Source organism: Sus scrofa, chromosome 8 (assembly GCF_054392235.1).
Source record: "Sus scrofa isolate SSC_HxYL_T2T_F1_AM1 chromosome 8, Sscrofa_HxYL_maternal_Yorkshire_Landrace_v2.0, whole genome shotgun sequence".
Classification (NCBI taxonomy): Eukaryota; Metazoa; Chordata; class Mammalia; order Artiodactyla; family Suidae; genus Sus; species Sus scrofa.
In genome coordinates, this window is record NC_139390.1 from 40,008,578 (window position 1) to 40,028,130 (window position 19,553).

General features: G+C 38.9%; 1 protein-coding gene across 7 annotated transcripts in view; it reads right to left on the reverse strand.

Moving 5' to 3' along the window:
- Positions 1–19,553, reverse strand: part of SCFD2 (sec1 family domain containing 2) — a 430,084-nt gene that overhangs the window by 359,479 nt on the left and 51,052 nt on the right. For all 7 annotated transcript variants that reach the window (XR_014812421.1, XR_014812420.1, XR_014812419.1 and 4 more), the window contains exon 3: positions 17,622–17,749. Coding sequence is in view for 4 of the 7 variants with exons in the window: in XM_003482381.5 (XP_003482429.3) it covers positions 17,622–17,749 (128 nt within the window). In the remaining 3 variants the exon portion in view is untranslated. The remainder of the gene's footprint in view (positions 1–17,621; positions 17,750–19,553) is intronic.

The window sequence follows — 19,553 nt, forward strand, 5'->3', positions numbered from 1 at the left end:
AAATCCCTGATTCTTCTTTCTGCTATACTGCCTTATTTTGCTGGACCCCTTTCAGTAACTTTCTCAGAAAAGGTGTGTGGAAAGCAAAGTTCTTTTATTTCTGAAAAGGCTTCTTCTTGCCCTTAAAATTTAATATTTTATTTGGGACTACAATTCGAGGTTGCTGATAAGTAATGTGAGCTATAATAGCCAAGACATGGAGGAATTCCTATTGTGGCTCAGTGGGTCAAAAAGCAGACTAATATCTAGGAGGATGTGGGTTCGATCCCTGGCCTCGTTCAGTGGGTTGGGAATATGGCATTGCCATGAGCTGCAGTATAGATCACAGATGCAGCTCTGACCCTGCGTTGCTATGGCTGTGGTATAGGCTGGCAGCTGTAGCTCCAATATGACCCCTACCCTAGGAACTTCCATATGCCACAGGTGCGGCCCTTAAAAAAAAAAAAAAGACGGAAAAAAAAGACATGGAAACAACCTAAATGTCCATTAACAGATGAATGGACTAAGATGTGGTACATATACACAATGGAATACTACTTGGCCATAAAAAGGACGAAACAATGCCATTTGCAGCAACACAGATAGAACTAGAGATTCTCATACTAAATGAAGCAAGTCAGAAAGAGAAAGACAAGTGCCATGTGATATCACTTACATGTGGAATCTAAAATATGCCACAGGTGATCCTATCTACAAAACAGAAGCAGATCATGGACATAGAGAAAAGGCTTGTGGTTGCCTGGTGGCGGTGGTGGTAGCGGGGGTTGGGGGGGTGGGGGGTGGGTAGGGAATGGGATGGATGGGGAGTTTGGGGTTGGTGGATGCAAATTGTTACATTTGGAAAGGATGGGCAACAGGGTTTTACTGTACAGCACAGGGAACTGTGTGTGATTGGGTCACTTTGCTGTACAACAGAAAGTGAAGAAACATTGTAAATCAACTATAATTTTTTAAAAAGACAAAAAAAAATGTGAGCTCATCTCCCTTTTGTTCCTTTGTACATGAGCTGATTTTTCCATCTTGAGGTCCTTAGGACCTTCTCATTCTCTTCAACTCTGAGGACTCACAGTGATTGTGCCTAGTTTAGACAGTTTTTATTCTTTCCTTATTTCTCAGATTTGCCTATACTATTTGAAATGTCTTTCTTCACATCTGGCAAAGTCTCACATTCTTTCTTTGCTAATTTCCTGACCTCTCCTCACTCTCTCTTTCTAACACTTCTAATAATTTTGGGGTCTCCTGAATTGGTTCTCTATATCTTTTATTTTTTGCATCATATTTTCGTTTCATGTCTTATTCTTTATACATTTTAGGAGATTTTCTTGATTTACCTTTAAACTTTGGCTGAATTTTATTTTTACAATAATATCCCTATTTCCAAGTGTTCCTTTCTTAAGACAAACTTTATTGAGTTATAACTCACATACCATCAAACTCACCCTTAAAATATACCATTCACTGGGTTTTAGTATATTCAGAGAGTCAAGCAGTCATCAGCACTATATAATTTCATAACATTTTCATCATCCCAAGAAGAAAGCCTCTACTCAAATTTCCTCAGTTATGAAAACGATAAATCCATACATATTAGAATATAGCCGGAATAACATTTTCAATTAGGAGATATAACCGTACTTAGTTATACCAGAAAACTGAGAAACAACAGAAACATTCAGGTAATTATAGCTACAATGGTATAATGGCTTTTTTATATACACTATGGGCATGCACTAAAACATTTTTTAATTGAAGCAAAAATTCCTGGAAGGTAATAGTGGAGTAGAAGAGTACTAAATCATGGGGCAAAACAAACAATAAAAATAAACCTCTTTCCTTCACTTCTACCAAAGGTTTTGCCTAGAATATGTGACAAGGCACTGCAGCAAAGACAGGGCCCCCACCCAGAAGATACAAGCAATTCCAGACTCAGAAGCTCAGGAATGAGGAAAGTGGAAAGTGAGGGGTGTAATATAAAATAAAGCCTATATGTCATAAGTGTGCAGTGCAATTAACTTTCACACATACATCTACCCATGTAACCACCACCCAGATCAAGGTATGTCCAGCACTCTAGGAGATTCTCTCAATGTTCACCTAGTCAATAACCCCAAAATAGCAAGCTGCTACTTTGAACTTTCTCAACACCACTCATTTTTGGTCCAAAATGTATAATCACCTTCTGCAGCTCCATACCAAAAAAAAACAAACAACCCCATCCAAAAATGGGCAGAAGATCTACACAAACATACAGATGGCCAAACAAGACATACAGATGGCCAAAAAACACATGAAAAGATGTTCAACATCACTCATTATTAGAGAAATGCAAATCAAAACCACTCTGAGGTACCACCTTACACCAGCTAGAATGGCCATCATCCAAAAGTCTACAAACAGTAAGTGCTGGAGAGGGTGTGGAGAAAAAAGGAACCCTAGTACACTGTTGGTGGGATTGTAAATTGGTGCAACCACTGTGGAAAACAATCTGGAGACTCCTCAGAAAACTACAAGTAGAACTACCATTTGATCCAGCAATCCCACTCCCGGGCCTCTATCCAAAGAAAACCATGACTCAAAAATACACATGTACTCTAATGCAGCACTCTTTTTCAATAGCCAAGACATGGAAACAACTTAAATGTCCAAGAGGAGTGGATCAAGAAGATGTGGTACAAATACAAGATGGAATATTACTCAGCTATTAAAAGGAATGAAGTAACGGCATTTTTAGCAACATGGATGGACCTAGAAGTTATCATGCTAAGTGAAGTCAGTCAGACAATGAGACACCAACATCAAATGCTATCACTTACATGTGGAGTCTGAAAAAAGGACACAATGAACTTCTTTGCAGAACAGACATTGACTCACAGACTTTGAAAAACTTACAGTTTCCAAAGGAGAGAGGTTGGGGGATGTGCTGGGGTTTCTGATGGAAATGCTATAAAATTGGGTTTTGGTGATCATTATACAACTATAAATGTAATAAACTCATTGAGTAATATAAAAAAATAAAAAATAAATAAAATGAGGCACAACTGGAGAATTAAGTTTCCATGGTATTTTATGCTGGGTAGCCAACACTCTAATGAGAGAGAAAAAAAAAGTCACAATGGAAACCACATTGCCATACTCTTAGTATGCACACCTTTATTTTGTTTTTCTCACCATTTGTTTATGTGCTTATTGACTTAACTTTCTTACCTAATTATATAGAAAAAGGCCTGGAAGGCAAAATGCTAATTTAGGAACAATAGTCACTTTGAAGAATAAGATGACAGGGAGGGGGGATAGACAATTACTTTTTATTTTACTAATGTTATGAATCTTCTAGAACAAGTGCTAGTATTACTTTTTAAATAGTCATTTGGTTCTAAAATAAAATAATGTCTGTCTCTAAATGAACACTTTTTTTTTTCCCTCTGGGAAATCTGAGTCTATTCTTATCACTGATTTGTACAATGGAGGAAGCATTGTCTTTCAACAGGAAAAGAAATCTAAGAGTAATAATACTGCCCACCTCCTACCTCTACTGAGGTCAAAAAAACAAAGACTTATGGTTAACATGCAGGTGGAGAGATTTAAGTCAGATATGAGAAAAAAATTCCACCATCGTGATGACTATTAGACATTGAAACAAGTTATTAAAGGGGGAAGAGGGAAGACATTATAAATCTTCTCCCGCAGGGATCTGAAGGGCAGTATATACAGCCATCTGTATAGTGAAACTTGGATAAAACCCAGCTGGGAATCAATGTCCATTTTTATAACACTATAAATACTGAAGAAGGTTTTCTGGGATATCCTTAAAATAGAATATGTTTCTTGTTACACAAATTTTTTGAGCTCTACAATATTACAGCATAAGAAACTAACGTGAGGAGTTCCCGTCGTGGCGCAGTGGTTAACGAATCCGACTAGGAACCATGAGGTTGCGGGTTTGGTCCCTGCCCTTGCTCAGTGGGTTAACGATCCGGCGTTGCCGTGAGCTGTGGTGTAGGTTGCAGACACGGCTCAGATCCCGAGTTGCTGTGGCTCTGGCATAGGCCGGTGGCTACAGCTCCAATTCAACCCCTAGCCTGGGAACCTCCATATGCCGAGGGAGCGGCCCAAGAAATAGCAACAACAACAACAACAACAACAACAACAACAAAAGACAAAAGACAAAAAAAAAAGAAACTAATGTGAAAAGAGCATTTTAATTCTATGAATCAATTCAATCGAACGGGTCCAAAATTGAAAAAAATCTACTGCAAGATATGTCTTCAGGATAGTATGGAATAAAGCACAACTGCTGCAGGATTAGAGGTCACGAACAGAAAATAAACAGCTCTCCTTGAAATTTATACAAAAACAGTGAAATATAAAACCACCAGAAACATTAACAGTTTGGCCTTCTTTGGAAATGCAGCCTTCCTGAGGCTAACTTAAACACTGCATCATTGCTTATAAACTCAGCAGAGGGCATGAGAAGGAACAGGTTGATCATTCTGTTAGCCAAGGGCCAGATCAGCAGCCTGCCAGGTAAGGAGCCTTTCCTTGGTGGGCCCCTATGACTTGGAAAGGGAGCCTCCAAGTACAAATTCTCACCCCACAGCCATGGATCTTCTCTTGGGGCTTTTAAATTCCTAGCCTGTATTCTCATAAGTTGAGGATCCCTTCTGTTGAAAAAATATGAAAATTAATAAAAGAGGAGATAAAAAAAAAAACAATGTACCAATTAAAGTTAAAAATATAGAGTCAGAGGGCAGATGCCTGAAGAAGGAATATTAGCAGTTCAGATTCCCAACATGCAGATGAAGAAACAGAGAAGCAGGCAACTCAGATTCTGTTTTAGGTGATGAAGTGTAAAAAGGAAAGATTTCTTTAGCAATCCTAAAGTTTTCAGGCATTATTGATTACTAATTCAATAAAAACCCTTCCAGAGCTCCCACTGTGGCACAGTGGAAATGAATCCAACTAGGATTCATGAGGACGCAGGTTCGATCCCTGGCCTCGCTCAGTGGGTCAAGGATTCAGCATTACTGTGAGCTTTGGCGTAAGTCACAGATGCAGCTCAGATCCCGTGTTGCTGTGGCTGTGGTATAGGCAACTGTAGCTCTGATTCAAATCCTAGCCTGGGAACTTCCATATGCCATGGGAACGGCCCTAAAAAGCAAAAATAAAAATAAAAATAAAAATCCTTTCTGTCTCTTTCTCTACAATCTCTTCTTCTTCACACTCTTAAATGGATGGATTCCTTATAGCTTTGCCTTCACCTCTCTTCTCTCTCATTCTACCTTCTTTTCCTGCATCATTACCCTTACATTTTATTTCCTTTAGAAATTCACTACTTAGGCTCCAACATAATCAGTAGGTAACTAAATCCCTAATCTCTACTTTCAGTTCTGGAAATCATTACTTTAGTCACAAGTTTCCCAACTGAGATAATCAGGGAACAATCCTACAGGCAGTGTAACTCCACCCCTAGATCTGATAGAGTACTCTTCAAAAGCAACTGTGTAACCACTGGTCATTATTTTCATTATCTGCCCAGGACATAATAAATAATTTTATCATGCTATACCCTCCTTTTACAGAAGACCTTGGATTTCAAAAACGCTATGTTTTGTATAAATCATCTCATCTAATTGGCAAGCTAGCAGATAAAAGAATCCCCATTTTGAAGATAGATTCAGATAAGATAATCAAATTGTTCATTTGAAAACAAGATAACATTTTTTTATGTTTCCTATCCCCTACAAGGACCTAATTACATAGTATGCAAACATAATAAACATATTTTAAATAAATAAAAACAATTATCTATTACTTCTAAATATGGATAATGTGTAGAAAAAATTTCAATGAGCTTTCCCCCTTCTATGGATTCCAGTGATCTCTAGGAAACCATGTGAATCTTGTACCCTGCAGAATACTGTACTCTTTTAAATAATGGTTCTCAAAGGTGTTCCACAAAATTCTGATTCCTTGAGGCACTTTTAGGTAGTCAAAAAGTCAGAATTATTTTCATAATAATACAAAGATGCCACTTGATTTTGTTATTATCCTATATTTTGCACTGATGGTACAAAAACATTGGTGGGTAAAAGTGCCCTTGCCTTAGCACCAATCAAAGCAGTGGCAACAAATTATATAATCAGTCAGTTCCACTTCAGAATGGTCATGATGAAAATGCGAATGTTACTGATTTTATCAAATCTCAACCCTTAGGAAAACATCAATAGTCTGTGTAGAGAAATGGGAAATAGAGTTCCCGTTGTGGTGCAGCAGAAACAAATCCAACAAGGAACAATGAGGTTGCGGGTTTGATCCCTGGCCTCATCAGTGGGTTAAGGATCTGGCATTGCTGTGAGCTGTGGTGTAGGCCAGCAGCTGTAGTTCCAATTCGACCCCTAGCATGGGAATCTCCTTATGCCAAGGGTGTGGCCCTAAAAAGCAGGAAAAAAAGGAAAAAGAAAAAGAAAAAAGAAAAAAAAAAAAAAAAAAAAAGAAAAGAAAAGAAATGGGAAATGTACAAAAGGCACTGCTGGTACATACCAAAGGACCACTACTATCTTCAGGAAAAAGCACTGATGTGATTGCTTGAGTGGAAAAGTGCTGTTCCCACTGTTTCAGTGGCAAAAAATTTTTTACTGAAAAAGACAACTAAAAAACTGTGGTTCTTCACATATTTTTTTTTCCAAAAAATGAATGAAGTAAGCCAAAACAACTAACACTTATTGTCAAAATTCAAATTTTCATGTGAAAAATTATAATTTTGGAAAACTTGTATCTACCCCTATATCTTTGCATCCCCGATATTTAAAGCTTTTCTAATGATATCAGTGGGGATGTCAACAATTGTGGTTTCGTTGCATTTGTATAAGATGCGTCAACATTTGGAAAATCTGCATAATTTAGAGAACCAATGCTGTCGAAGTGACTAATGTACAACGCTATAAAATAATGTGTGTGTAAAAGATCCACTCAATGTGCAAGAAATACCAATGGGTTTCAATGTAACAGAATATGAAAAATTCAATGATATAGTTTCATATTCTACACTGCAATCAACATATAAGAAACTACTTTGTGAATTTGGTGTAGTATCAAAGAATCTGCAGTTTTCTGAAAAGTTATTAAAATAGTCTTTCCTTTTCAAGCTATGTATCTTTGTAAAGCCAGCTTCCCTTTATATACCTTATCCAAAATAATATGTCCCAGAAGACTGAATGAAGAAGCAAGTAAGAGAATACAGCTTTCTTCTATTAAACCAGACATTAGATATGTAAAAATGTAAAATAGCATATTACATTATTTTGAGAAAAGTCATTTTTCACACACAAAAAAGTTATTTTTCACACACAAAAAAGTTACTCATGTTAACATGTAATAGGTTTGTTATAATACTTTTATGTTAATTAATAAATATTTTTTAATTTTCCCTACTTAAATTCCTAATGTGATTCTTTCATTCTTTCTCTCTTTCGTTTGGTCTTTCCACCCACCCACCCATCCATCCATCCATCCATCTCAATATATCAGCAGTTATATGCTGCTAAAATAAAAGGTCTTGATGTCCTCAATAGTTTTTAAGAATGCAGAGGGGTTCTGAGACCACAAAGTTTGAGAACTGATATTTAAAATCAATTCACTCTCAGATTCCACAGAAGATAGGAAAAAAGCAACTCATTAAATAAATACATATAAAATACCGAGTGACAGTATTCATTCAAGAATGTATTTATTCATTCCAAAAACACTTACTAGGCATACAGTAACTTCAAGGTCTTATGTTAGGTGTAGAGAATACCAAGAAGCACAGATAAGAATTTCCAGCCCCAACTACTCAGGGTCCACTGGTAACTGCTAGAGTAAGAGTCTGAACAAAAACAGCACTGATAGGGATATAGGATGTAATCTTTAGAAAGGATGATAGAAGATAAGAGACAAGATGGGAAAAAAAGTTAGGGGAGAATTTTAAAACTCAGGAGACTGAAATGAGCATTCTTTTTTTGAATGGGGGAGTAGAAGCAGAGTAAGGCTTTAAGATTGGTAGCAATTACTGAGTATCTACATGCAAGGCGCAAAAGGGGCACAAATATCTCTAAATCAGGCTTTCAGGAAACTGGAAGTAAGAAAGAAAGCATGAAGCAATTATCAGAAAGGAGATAACCATCAGAAGTCAGTTGCATTTCTGTATACCAGCAATGAAACATTAGAAAAGGAATACAAAAATACGATACCTTTTAAAATTGTACCTCACAAAATCAAATACCTCGGAATACACCTGACCAAAGAGGTAAAGGACCTATATGCCGAGAACTATAAAACCTTAATCAAAGAAATCAAAGAAGATGTAAAGAAATGGAAAGATATTCCATGTTCCTGGATTGGGAAAATCAATATTGTGAAAATGGCCATCCTACCCAAAGCAATCTACAGATTAATGCAATCCCTATCAAATTACCCATGACATTTTTCACAGAACTAGAACAAACAATCCAAACATTTATATGGAACAACAAAAGACCCAGAATCGCCAAAGCAATCCTGAGAAACAAAAACCAAGCAGGAGGCATAACTCTCCCAGACTTCAAGAAATACTACAAAGCCACAGTCATCAAAACAGTGTGGTACTGGTATCAAAACAGACAGACAGACCAATGGAACAGAATAGAGAACCCGGAAATAAACCCTGACACCTATGGTCAATTAATCTTTGACAAGGGAGGCAAGAACATCAAATGAGAAAAGGAAAGTCTATTCAGCAAGCATTGCTGGGAAACCTGGACAGCTGCATGCAAAGCAATGAAACTAGAACACACCCTCACACCATGCACAAAAATAAACTCCAAATGGCTGAAAGACTTAAATATACAACAGGATACCATCAAACTCCTAGAAGAAAACATAGGCAAAACACTCTCTGACATCAACATCATGAATATTTTCTCAGGTCAGTCTCCCAAAGCAATAGAAATTAGAGCAAAAATAAACCCATGGGACCTCATCAAACTGAAAAGCTTTTGCACAGCAAAGGAAACCCAAAAGAAAACAAAAAGACAACTTACAGAATGGGAGAAAACAGTTTCAAATGATGCAACTGACAAGGGCTTAATCTCTAGAATATATAAGCAACTTATACAATTCAACAGCAAAAAAACCAATCAATCAATGGAAAAATGGGCAAAAGACCTGAATAGACATTTCTCCAAAGAAGATATACAGATGGCCAACAAACACATGAAAAAATGCTCCACATCGCTGATTATAAGAGAAATGCAAATCAAAACTACCATGAGATACCACCTCACACCAGTCAGAATGGCCATCATTAATAAATCCACAAATAACAAGTGCTGGAGGGGCTGTGGAGAAAAGGGAACCCTCCTGCACTGCTGGTGGGAATGTAAACTGGTACAGCCACTATGGAGAACAGTTTGGAGATACCTTAGAAATCTATACATAGAACTTCCATACGACCCTGCAATCCCACTCTTGGGCATCTATCCAGACAAAGCTATACTTAAAAGAGACACATGCACCCACATGTTCATTGCAGCACTATTCACAATAGCCAGGACATGGAAACAACCCAAATGTCCATCGACAGATGATTGGATTCGGAAGATGTGGTATATATACACAATGGAATACTACTCGGCCATAAAAAAGGATGGCATCATGCCATTTGCAGCAACATGGATGGAACTAGAGACTCTCATCCTGAGTGAAATGAGCCAGAAAGACAAAGACAAATACCATAGGATATCACTTATAACTGGAATCTAATATCCAGCACAAATGAACATCTCCTCAGAAAAGAAAATCATGGACTTGGAGAAGAGACTTGTGGTTGCCTGATGGGAGGGGGAGGGAGTGGGAGGGATCGGGAGCTTGGGCTTATCAGACACAACCTAGAATAGATTTACAAGGAGATCCCGCTGAATAGCATTGAGAACTATGTCTAGATACTCATGTTGCAACAGAAGAAAGGGTGGGGGAAAAAACTGTAATTGCAATGTATACATCTAAGGATAACCTGACCCCCTTGCTATACAGTGGGAAAATAAAAAAAAAAAAAAAAGAAAGGAGATAACCAGAAGGGCAAAGTGATGTGAAGACCAAGGGAATAGAATCAAGAAAGAAGACACAATTAGATGCTCCGAGACTTCAAGAGGAACAAGAAATACCAGAAAGTTGTAAATAGAAATATTAATGCATACAACCATGCATCATAGAAACGCTCACCATCCCTCTACTACTCATCCACACTCATCACGCAATCCATTCATTCAAGCGGCAAGTGCCAAGCCATCCTCCACGTACCAAGCCAAACAGTCGAGTGACACTGACATGGGCACTATCTAGCAAAGTTTTAGACCCACACATGTCTAACTCTTTTGTACTGTGGTACAAGTGATAAGTGATAAGACCACAACAAGAGAAAGAGCTGGGGGTCCTCAGAAGGCAGAGTCATGTTGCCTGTTGAGGAGGGGGTAGGAAGGAAGGTAAGAGGGAATTAGATATGGTCCCACAGAGAAAGTAACATTTGTATTGGATCGCGCAGAATAAGATGGGTTCGACAGGAGAGTGTGTGTGCACGCGCAAGTGCATGCACTGGAAAATGAGTGGGTATATTAGTCAAAGATCCCAGGAGGAAAAAGATGACAGGCTCAAACACGGGAAATAAGGTGAGTTTAATGACAGGAATTTGTAAGTTAGGCTAAGGGGAAATAAGGAAGGTTAAGGAAAATCAAGCAGGGAAGGACAGAGGGAAGCAACCAACTGCATCCTGACAGGGATGAAGCCAGGCAGACAAGACCTAACCATGCTCCCTCTCACCCTCTAAATCTCCTGCCCATGCCTCCCACTGGCCAAACCCAACCGCGAGGCCGGAAAAGCCTGCTGAGGCACCCCATAACTGCTAGCCTCCAGAGGCACAGGTAGAGAAGGGTGGAGAGTATGTGGAGGGACAATCAGGTGAAAATATTTCAGGCAAAAACAACCAAGACCTGGATCTACAGAAGTTCCTTCTGGTGAATGGGGAGTAGGGAGGAAAAGCAATTCGAGTCGATGGGTGAATTGCGTGTGAGGCCAGAAGTCGGAAAGACATACAAATAGCATGCTAAGGAGTTTGGACACTATCTTGAGGCTGGGGAACCACCAGAGGTTAGACAGAGTAATGGCACAATCATATCTGTGTTTGTGGCTCTGTAGCCGCTCCTCCTGCCCCACCTCCACCCCCATAGTTTGATTTCTCAAAATGAAAGAGGCCTGCTAGAGAAGTCAGGGAGACCAGGACTATATTCTGGCTCACCCCCTCTAAGACTGTATTAGTCGGGACCCAGGCAAAAGGTAGGAAACACACCAGTTATTGGAGCACAGAGAATTGTTAACTGGGTTACAGAAAGGTAAAAAAGGAACTCCAAGGTATCACACAGGTAGCAACTGTTGGAAGCAGCTGTCACCAGCAGGGAGGAGGATGGAATTATACCTCTGAGAACAGAGCACTGCCTAGCTGGGCTGGTATCTCCAAGGAGGGGGTGCTGTGAAGCTGGTTCTGCAAGTATTGGAAGAACTGCAAACTGAATTCTGTTGCTGCCACAGAAAAGACCTGCCACTGCAGGGGTGAAGAAGTGTGGTTGGCATGGCAGTCACAGGCAGAAGCAAGTCCAGAGGAGGCAGGCAGGATGTGACAAGTTGCCTTTTCCCCTTTCAGGCTTGCAGTTTCCCTCGGGCATCCCTTACTAGCACAGCCCGCCAGGCCACCAGCTGGAAAAGCAGAATGTGGTGTGCAGGGTCTCATCCCCAGCATCAGGAGCACAAGGGTGGGCTGAGATTGAAGAGACAGTTAACAACTGGCACAGTAATCCCGGAAAAGAAACTTAACCTTCTTGAGTCTTAGTGTTCCTTGTCTGTGAAATGAAGCGGGCTGTGGGGAAAGGGTACCAAATTCACAAGACTGCTGGGAGGATTAAATTACACAAACTATGTAAAACTTGTTACAGTACCTGAAACAAAGCAGCTGGTCAGGAATTCCCATTGTGGCCCAGCCAAAACAAATCCAACTAGGAACCATGAGGTTGTGGGTTCCATCCCTGGCCTCACTCAGTAGGTTAAGGATCTGGTGTTGCCGTGAGCTGTGGTCGCAGACGTGGGTCGGATCTGATGCTGCTGTGTCTGTGGAGTAGGCGGGCGGCTCTGATTCGACCCCTAGCCTGGGAACCTCCATATGCCACGGGTGCAGCCCTAAAAAAGCAAAAAAAAAAAAAAAAAAAAAAAAAAAAACGCAAAAAAAACAAAGTAGCTGTTCAATAATAGTCAATTCCCTTCCTCATTCCTCAAACTGTGGCAACAGCTAATACATGAAGACAAAGATGTGTGAGACTTAACAGTCAGTGTATGTGCCCTATCCAGATGCTCTTACCTCTTATAAATTATCATATATCAGATGGTATGTTGGTCTTATTAGGCTTTACGATATCTATTTTGCAAAGCTTGACAATGTCCACACCTACTCCACATAACACATAGACACACACACACACACACACACACACACACACACACAGATGTGTGTGGACACATGCTCCCCTTAATCCAAAACGAAAGCAAAAGATAAAAATGTGATCAAAACACAGCTGTTATCCAGCCACAACTAGATAAACTCAAGTACCAGTAAGAAGCAGAGTTATACTGAAAACACTATATATCGAATAAAATTTTAGGGTGTTTTGAGTTATTGCTGTTTCTCAAAGCCAGTATTGCGAAATTGTAAAAGCCGGAAATGACAGTGGGCGTGGCATCGGAGGGAAGCAAAACTCAATAATTTCATCTGTGACTTCATTAAGAGAAGTATGATGGCCAAAAAGAGGCAAAGAACAAGACAGTGTCTTTATTCAGCTCCCGACATCACATTTTAGGATGGACACTAACAAACTAGAGCTATGCCAGCGGCTCAGAACTTGAAAAAATGTGATTGTTAAAGGCTTGTCAGAGTTTCCTTTGTAGCGCAGTAGAAACGAATCTGACTAGGAACCATGAGCTTGCGGGTTCAATCCCTGGCTTCGCTCAGTGGGTTAAGGATCTGGCATTGCCGTGAGCTATGGTGTAGGTCGCAGACGTGGCTCAGATCCTGCGTTGCTGTGGCGTATGCTCGCAGCTACAGCTCCGATTAGACCCCAAACCTTGGAACCTCCATATGCCACAGGTGTGGCATTAAAATTAAAAGAGAAAAAAAAGAAAAAAGGCTTGTCTTTTCAGAAATGCTTGGAAGAATTCATCACACTTAATTTGAAAAAGAAGAACTGATGATGAGTCTACGGAGCTAAAACTCCACTGCCCCACAACAAGGAGAGTAAATTAAGAAGCTGCGCGATGCAATGGATGAGATCATCATCTGGAAATGTAGCCCAAGAGGTTTTCCTGTAAAAATGTGACCACAGAGGTTTGGGAATCTCAGAGATAGCCAAGGTGATTTAGGGGGTGAAGAGAGTCAGGAAGGGGTAACAGAGTGTAATGATATGTAAGCTGAAAATGGAAAAAATATTTAGAATTCGGCTAAAAGAATGTGTTATCAAAAGGGAGAGTTTAAGCACAAAGAGGAGAAAAAGAGAAACCAAGCGAAAAGAATGAATAAGTACATTTCCCAGAAAGAAAGGGTAAAATCATCTAACTTGAGTTGATTGTCTGGATTTTACTCCCATCAAACAACCTTCCTATAATACGGCTTCCCATGCAGATTTCCTCAAAGGTAGACTATAACTGCAGCATACTAACTCCGGTTTGCATAACGATCATAACCTTTGCTCTGCTCAGAGGTTTCTTTCTCCTCCGAAATTACAAAATAGCTATCTCCCCCATTCTTATGGGAAAATAAATTGATGTTTGGCCAATGAGCAGCAGAACTGTGATGCACCTCCACATGTAACTGACTTTACACTACTCCATCACAATCAGGAGAGCCTAAAGTTGCAGAAAACAAAGAGATGTCCAAGACAGAGGTGAGAATCTAATACCGAATGTTGCAAAGAATGGGGACTGAGAAAATGCCCTTACATCTAGAGGCCTAGGAAATGTCTCAGCAAAAGAGTGTCAGGAGCCAGACTACACTAGATTAATAAGCAAAAAAATAATAAAGAAACAGAGGCGTCAGGCATATAATACTCTTCCAAGAAATCTGGCTGCAAAACAAAGGAGAGTGTCACAAAAAGATCTGTTTCCCTTCAGCCCTAATAGAGTCTTTCTGCCAGCCAGTAAAGCTGGGGAATACGCCCTTCTGCAGAGAGCTAAGCGTGGGACAAAGGGGTGAAGATCCCCAACCACTGTGTTAATCCAGAGAAACAGATTCTCCGTAAATGGAGAGACTGAGATGGGCATCTTTGACTCATTTCTTCTGTGAATGAAAATTCTGGGTCCCAACAAAAGCGTTTCTTAGAGTCCATTTGTTTTTACTTTCAGAACACATTTTTCATGATGAAAAGCCAGTGGGGGAAAAAAATACAACTCAATTTACGATGTTTTCAAAAAATCACTTTTCTGGAACATATCTATTTCGTGAACTGACAATTTAATAACAGGCTCTTGGAAAGAAGGCATATGTTTATACGTGAAATGATAAAATGAACATTTTTTCTTTCTTTTGGCAATTAAACTTTTTTTCCCCTAAGGGAATGATGCTCATTTCTTTGGGTCTTCATGAAGTTCTAACAGAAACTTACCTTTTACTGAGAAATTTTATATTTAAGAGCAGAGGTTTCAATCATGGAAGCTCTCCCAGTAAATTTAAGAAAATCTTTAGTCTAGCATTAAAATATCTGTTTAATGTCTCAAAAATACCAGAAGCCTCTGTCACAGTCAGAAAAATGTGTACTTCAGTAGAATTTATAACAAGGGTTGGGAGATCAGTGCATAGTTTAAAGTACATTTCATAGTTTTAAATGTGGCTAGAAAAAGCATTCCAACCATCTGGGATATCAGAGCATGATTTTTTTAAAATGATAAGCAGTTTTCAAATATCAATGTTTTATTATGTTTAAACTCCAGCCCCTTTGCCTTACTGTTCATGGTTATGTATCTGTTGGTATATGGAAATGAGACACACCAGAAATTCTGACCAGTGATATGAAGCAGAAATGGATAGCTACAGTGTGTTATCTTTTACTAAATTACAGCTGGCACACAGATAGAATGTGATTTGGGCCAATCTTTTCGGTCCTTCTTACAACAAAAGCTAGCCAACTATTGTCTGATTCTTTCCCTTTTTTTTTTTTTTTTTTTCCCTCTCCTCACCCTCCCCGACGTCTGGAGTTCGGGGATAAATCAAACCATCTTATCTAAATTTTTTTTTTTTTTTGGTCTAAGGAAAACTCAAATATTTAAATTGAATTCCTTATGGGGTTGTTTGCCTTTTTTTTTGCTGGCTCTGATTATTTTTAAAAGACACAGAGCTTTAGAAATGTAAAGTGTTTTATTCTTTCAAGAGCCCTGCACTGACTGAGCAATAAAAATTGATTTATGCTCTGTGATAGCATCATAAGGTTTTATCACCAAAATGCAATATAAATTAACCTTATCACCCAGACCCTTTGTGTATTCTTACTTTTCTCTACTCATAGTATGAATTAGTTCTTATTTCAACATACTCACAGAGAAGGAACAATTTTAGGGAAACATACATTATTAATGCATATCTAGAACCGTGGGGAAAAAAAAGAAGAAAGGAAGAAAGAAAGGGGGAAGGGAAGGAGGAGAGGGAGAGAGAGTCTCCCGAATTATAGTCAAATGCCAGGATGCTCTCAAAGAAACAACTTTACTTCTACTCCAAAACAACATGTAGGAATCTAGCATTGGTTGTATTGAATTAGGATAATTTTATAAATAAAAAGTATATTCTCTCACATTAGAGAGTCTAGGTTTGAATTCCAGTCCCAGTTCTTACCAGATATACAGCTTTGAGCAATTAATTTTTCTCTATTCCAGATTCTTTATTTGAAAAATGAGACAATACCCATCTCATAGAATTACTATGAAGATTAAATAACACATGTAAAAGAATTAGAAGAAGAGGCGTTCCCGTTATGGTGCAGCAGAAACGAATCTGACTAGGACCCATGAGGTTGCGGGTTCGATCCCTGGCCTCGCTCAGTGGGTTAAGGATCCGGCGTTGCCATGGTGTAGGCCAGCAGCTGTAGCTCCAATTTGACCCCTAGCCTGGGAACCTCCATATGCCTCAGGTGAGGCCCTAAAAAGCAAAAAAAAAAAAAAAAAAAAAAAAAAAAAAAAAAAAGAATTAGAAGAAGACCTGGCACATCCTAAATGCTCAATAAAAGTTACTTATTTTCATTTTCCTTATCATCCTTCGTGTTTCTTAAAGCCCTCATATACAATCACCTAACAAAATGAAAGTTATGATTTTTTTTCATACTATAACCCTTTTTTTCCTTCTAGGTTTATCCATATTCTTTTACATCCAAAATTTTTTCTTCTATTTCAACTTGATAGTTTGATTATTTTTTGTACTTATTAGTAATCAACAACTGGGTTGAGGGAGTTCCCTGGTGGTCTAGTGATTAGGACTTGGTGCTTTCACCACCATGGCCTGGGTTCAATCCCTGGTCTGGGCTCTGACATCCCATATTAAGCCGCTGCACACTGCAGCCAAAAAACCAAACAAACAACTTGGGTGACAAATCTCAGCAGAGAAAAATTTTCCCGTCTAGTTAAATGTAATCATATTTATTGGATACCTAAGAGCAAATTATAAGAGAAACCTTATTTTCAAAATAAAGAAATTTCAAAATAGAGAAATAAACTTTTTCAAGTTTCTAGAAATAAACTCTACCTATTAGCCAGATTCAATACTTGTATTTAAATATTTCCATATTAGTAAAAGTATTTAATTGAAAAAAGTAAAACTTCAGACTCCTGTTCACAAATCAAAACATTAGTTCTGACTTTTTAATCAAAAGAAAAAAGCCATTTAAAACTTAAATTCCTGGGGAAAAAAAATAAAAATCATTATATAAAAAATAAAATAAAATAAATAAAAATAAATAAAAACTTAAATTTCATTGTAGCCCTATTCTTCTAATACTAAAGACAAAGCTGCATGTGAAAAATGAGAAATGAGAAAAGTGAGATATGTGATGCCTTGGCAAGGGTGGGGGGGCTAACACTGATATGACCAGTAGTTGACTACTCTAAGGGTGAGGGGCCAGGACAGAACGTATCCATCTGCTCACCTATTTGTCAGCAGAGTACTTCATTCGTCAGTTCAAAACCAATGAAAGATCTTCTATCCACAGTAAGTGGGGAGGAGGGGGAAAAGAATGAGGAGGAGTTGTTCAGACCAATTCTGATAGTTCTGGGTCAAATAACTAACAGAATATAGTCTTTGCATTGTAAGCCAAGACTCTCCTGGACTTTCCAACGCTGAGTTTAAGAAAAGGGCTCATGGCTGAGCCCCGAGGGCATGTGTACAAATTCCTTCTCTACTCTTTCAACAGCTTACAAACGTCTTCAATACTTTCACCTAGATGCCACACTGGCTGGGTCCACCCAGCATAAATGAAGCTCCTCAGAGCTGGTGGGGGCGGGAGGGTCCCTGTCTGTGGGGGAAGCTGATAGCTTACCCATACTCATCTTGATTGGCAGATTTTCTCTGCTGGCTGCTTCCACTAGATGTCTCCGGACTTCCATCACTGCCTCTTTGTGCTTGGTGTTCAGTAAGGCTTCCCACAGGGCTTTGGCTGCGGGGTCACTGAAATAAAACCACAGTAACAGCTTTATAGCAAATTTCTACCAAATAACAGATGGATGGCGAGCAAAAAAATTTCTTAAATACTTTTTTGAGCACGAATGTAGTCTCTCTCACTGATAGACTTTAAGTATTAGGATTAAATAAAGAATAAATAAAGAATATCGAATATCCATTCTAATCAGCACAAAACATTGAGAAATTAAGGAGACAATAAAATCAAGCCCCCCAAAGTAGTGAGGGAGCTATAAAATGCTATGAGAAATGTGGGGCAACTATATGATAAATTTTGGGGGGAATCTGCATTTAAAAGTATTCTGGAATATGACTGAACATTGCTAGAGTAACACAGAAATGTCATGCAAGCCAAAATTTAATACCTATTCAAAAATGATGTGTCATGATTATATAAACACATCAATTTCAGATAATATATTTGTCCGAGAAACAGAAAGCTATGAGGAATGAGAATTCCCTTTCCAAAATTACACCATAGAATTCCTAATGAGCAGGTTTCCAAGTGAATGAAAATCGGGAATTAGGCTAAGTAACCATGGCCTTCAGTCACCCAGTTTGGGCCTTGGGTTGAAAAGAGGGCACCACTAAGGGAGCCTTGACAATGGACCGTTGATAAGAGCACGAAGCACTGCACTATGCAGGGTCTCATCTGGGCTCACTTTGACGACAGCCCTCTGTCTCACTCAACACGCCACATCCCAGTTATAAATGAGTACAGTGTTCTTTCCGGAAGATCTCTGCATGTAGCCAAGAATACACATTTGTAGTAACGTTTTAAAAACGGAGTACAAAGAAACAAAGATGACTCCTGTCCCTTTCTAAGGGCATTTTCCTCCGCTTAAAGCCCCAGTAACACTTCTATCCAGTTAGCAACAGTTTGATAATTAATGCATTTTTAAAGTTTCGTCTTAAAATTTATATATAATAAGAAATGAGTTTGCTTTAAAATTATACCTAATAATCTTTCATATCTGAGTTTGACTTGGAATAATGGGATGATTTATTTCAAACTGAGTTTAATGTCTGGCACATAATTACCTTTCATTAAATAGTAGTTATTTTTATTATCATTTTTTTTTTCTTTGTGTTTTGGGCCACATCCACAACGTATGGAAGTTCCCAGGCTAGGGGCTGAATCAGAGCTGCAGCTGCTGGCCTACACTGCAGCCACGCCCACACCAAGTCCGAGCAGCATCTGCAACCTATGCCACAGCTCACAGCAAGGTCAGGGATCGAACTTTCATCCTCATGGATACTAGTCAGGTTTGTTACCACTGATCCACAATAGGAACTCCTCACCTATATTTTCTGAGTGAACTAACATCATTGTTCAACATATTCCACTTGTTTTGATCTGATCAAAACTGGCATCATTATAATTCCTAACCTAATATTCTAAGTTTAGTTGAAATGAGCAGGTAAACTACATGCCAAGTCCTATTCTCGGTGGTTGGAATATCAAAAAAACAAGGCATAAGCATTCAGTGATTTACTGTCTCATAGAAGAGGCAGACATGTAAGCAAAGAAATTAACAACAAAAAAAGTATGGTAAGAGGCATGGTCAAAGTTGGCATAGATTCTCTGGTAGCATAAAGGAGGGGCTCCAATCTTGGCTGGGAGGGCAGGGACTCAGATAATGATCTCTGCTGAAAATGATGACCACATGCACAGATACAAAAGCATCCAAGGGAAGAAATTATAATTCAAAATGGGAAGGAGGACGGTAAAGAAAATCTTCAAGAAAGATGTAAAATCTTGACTGCCAAAATTGAATCAAAAAGAAATAAG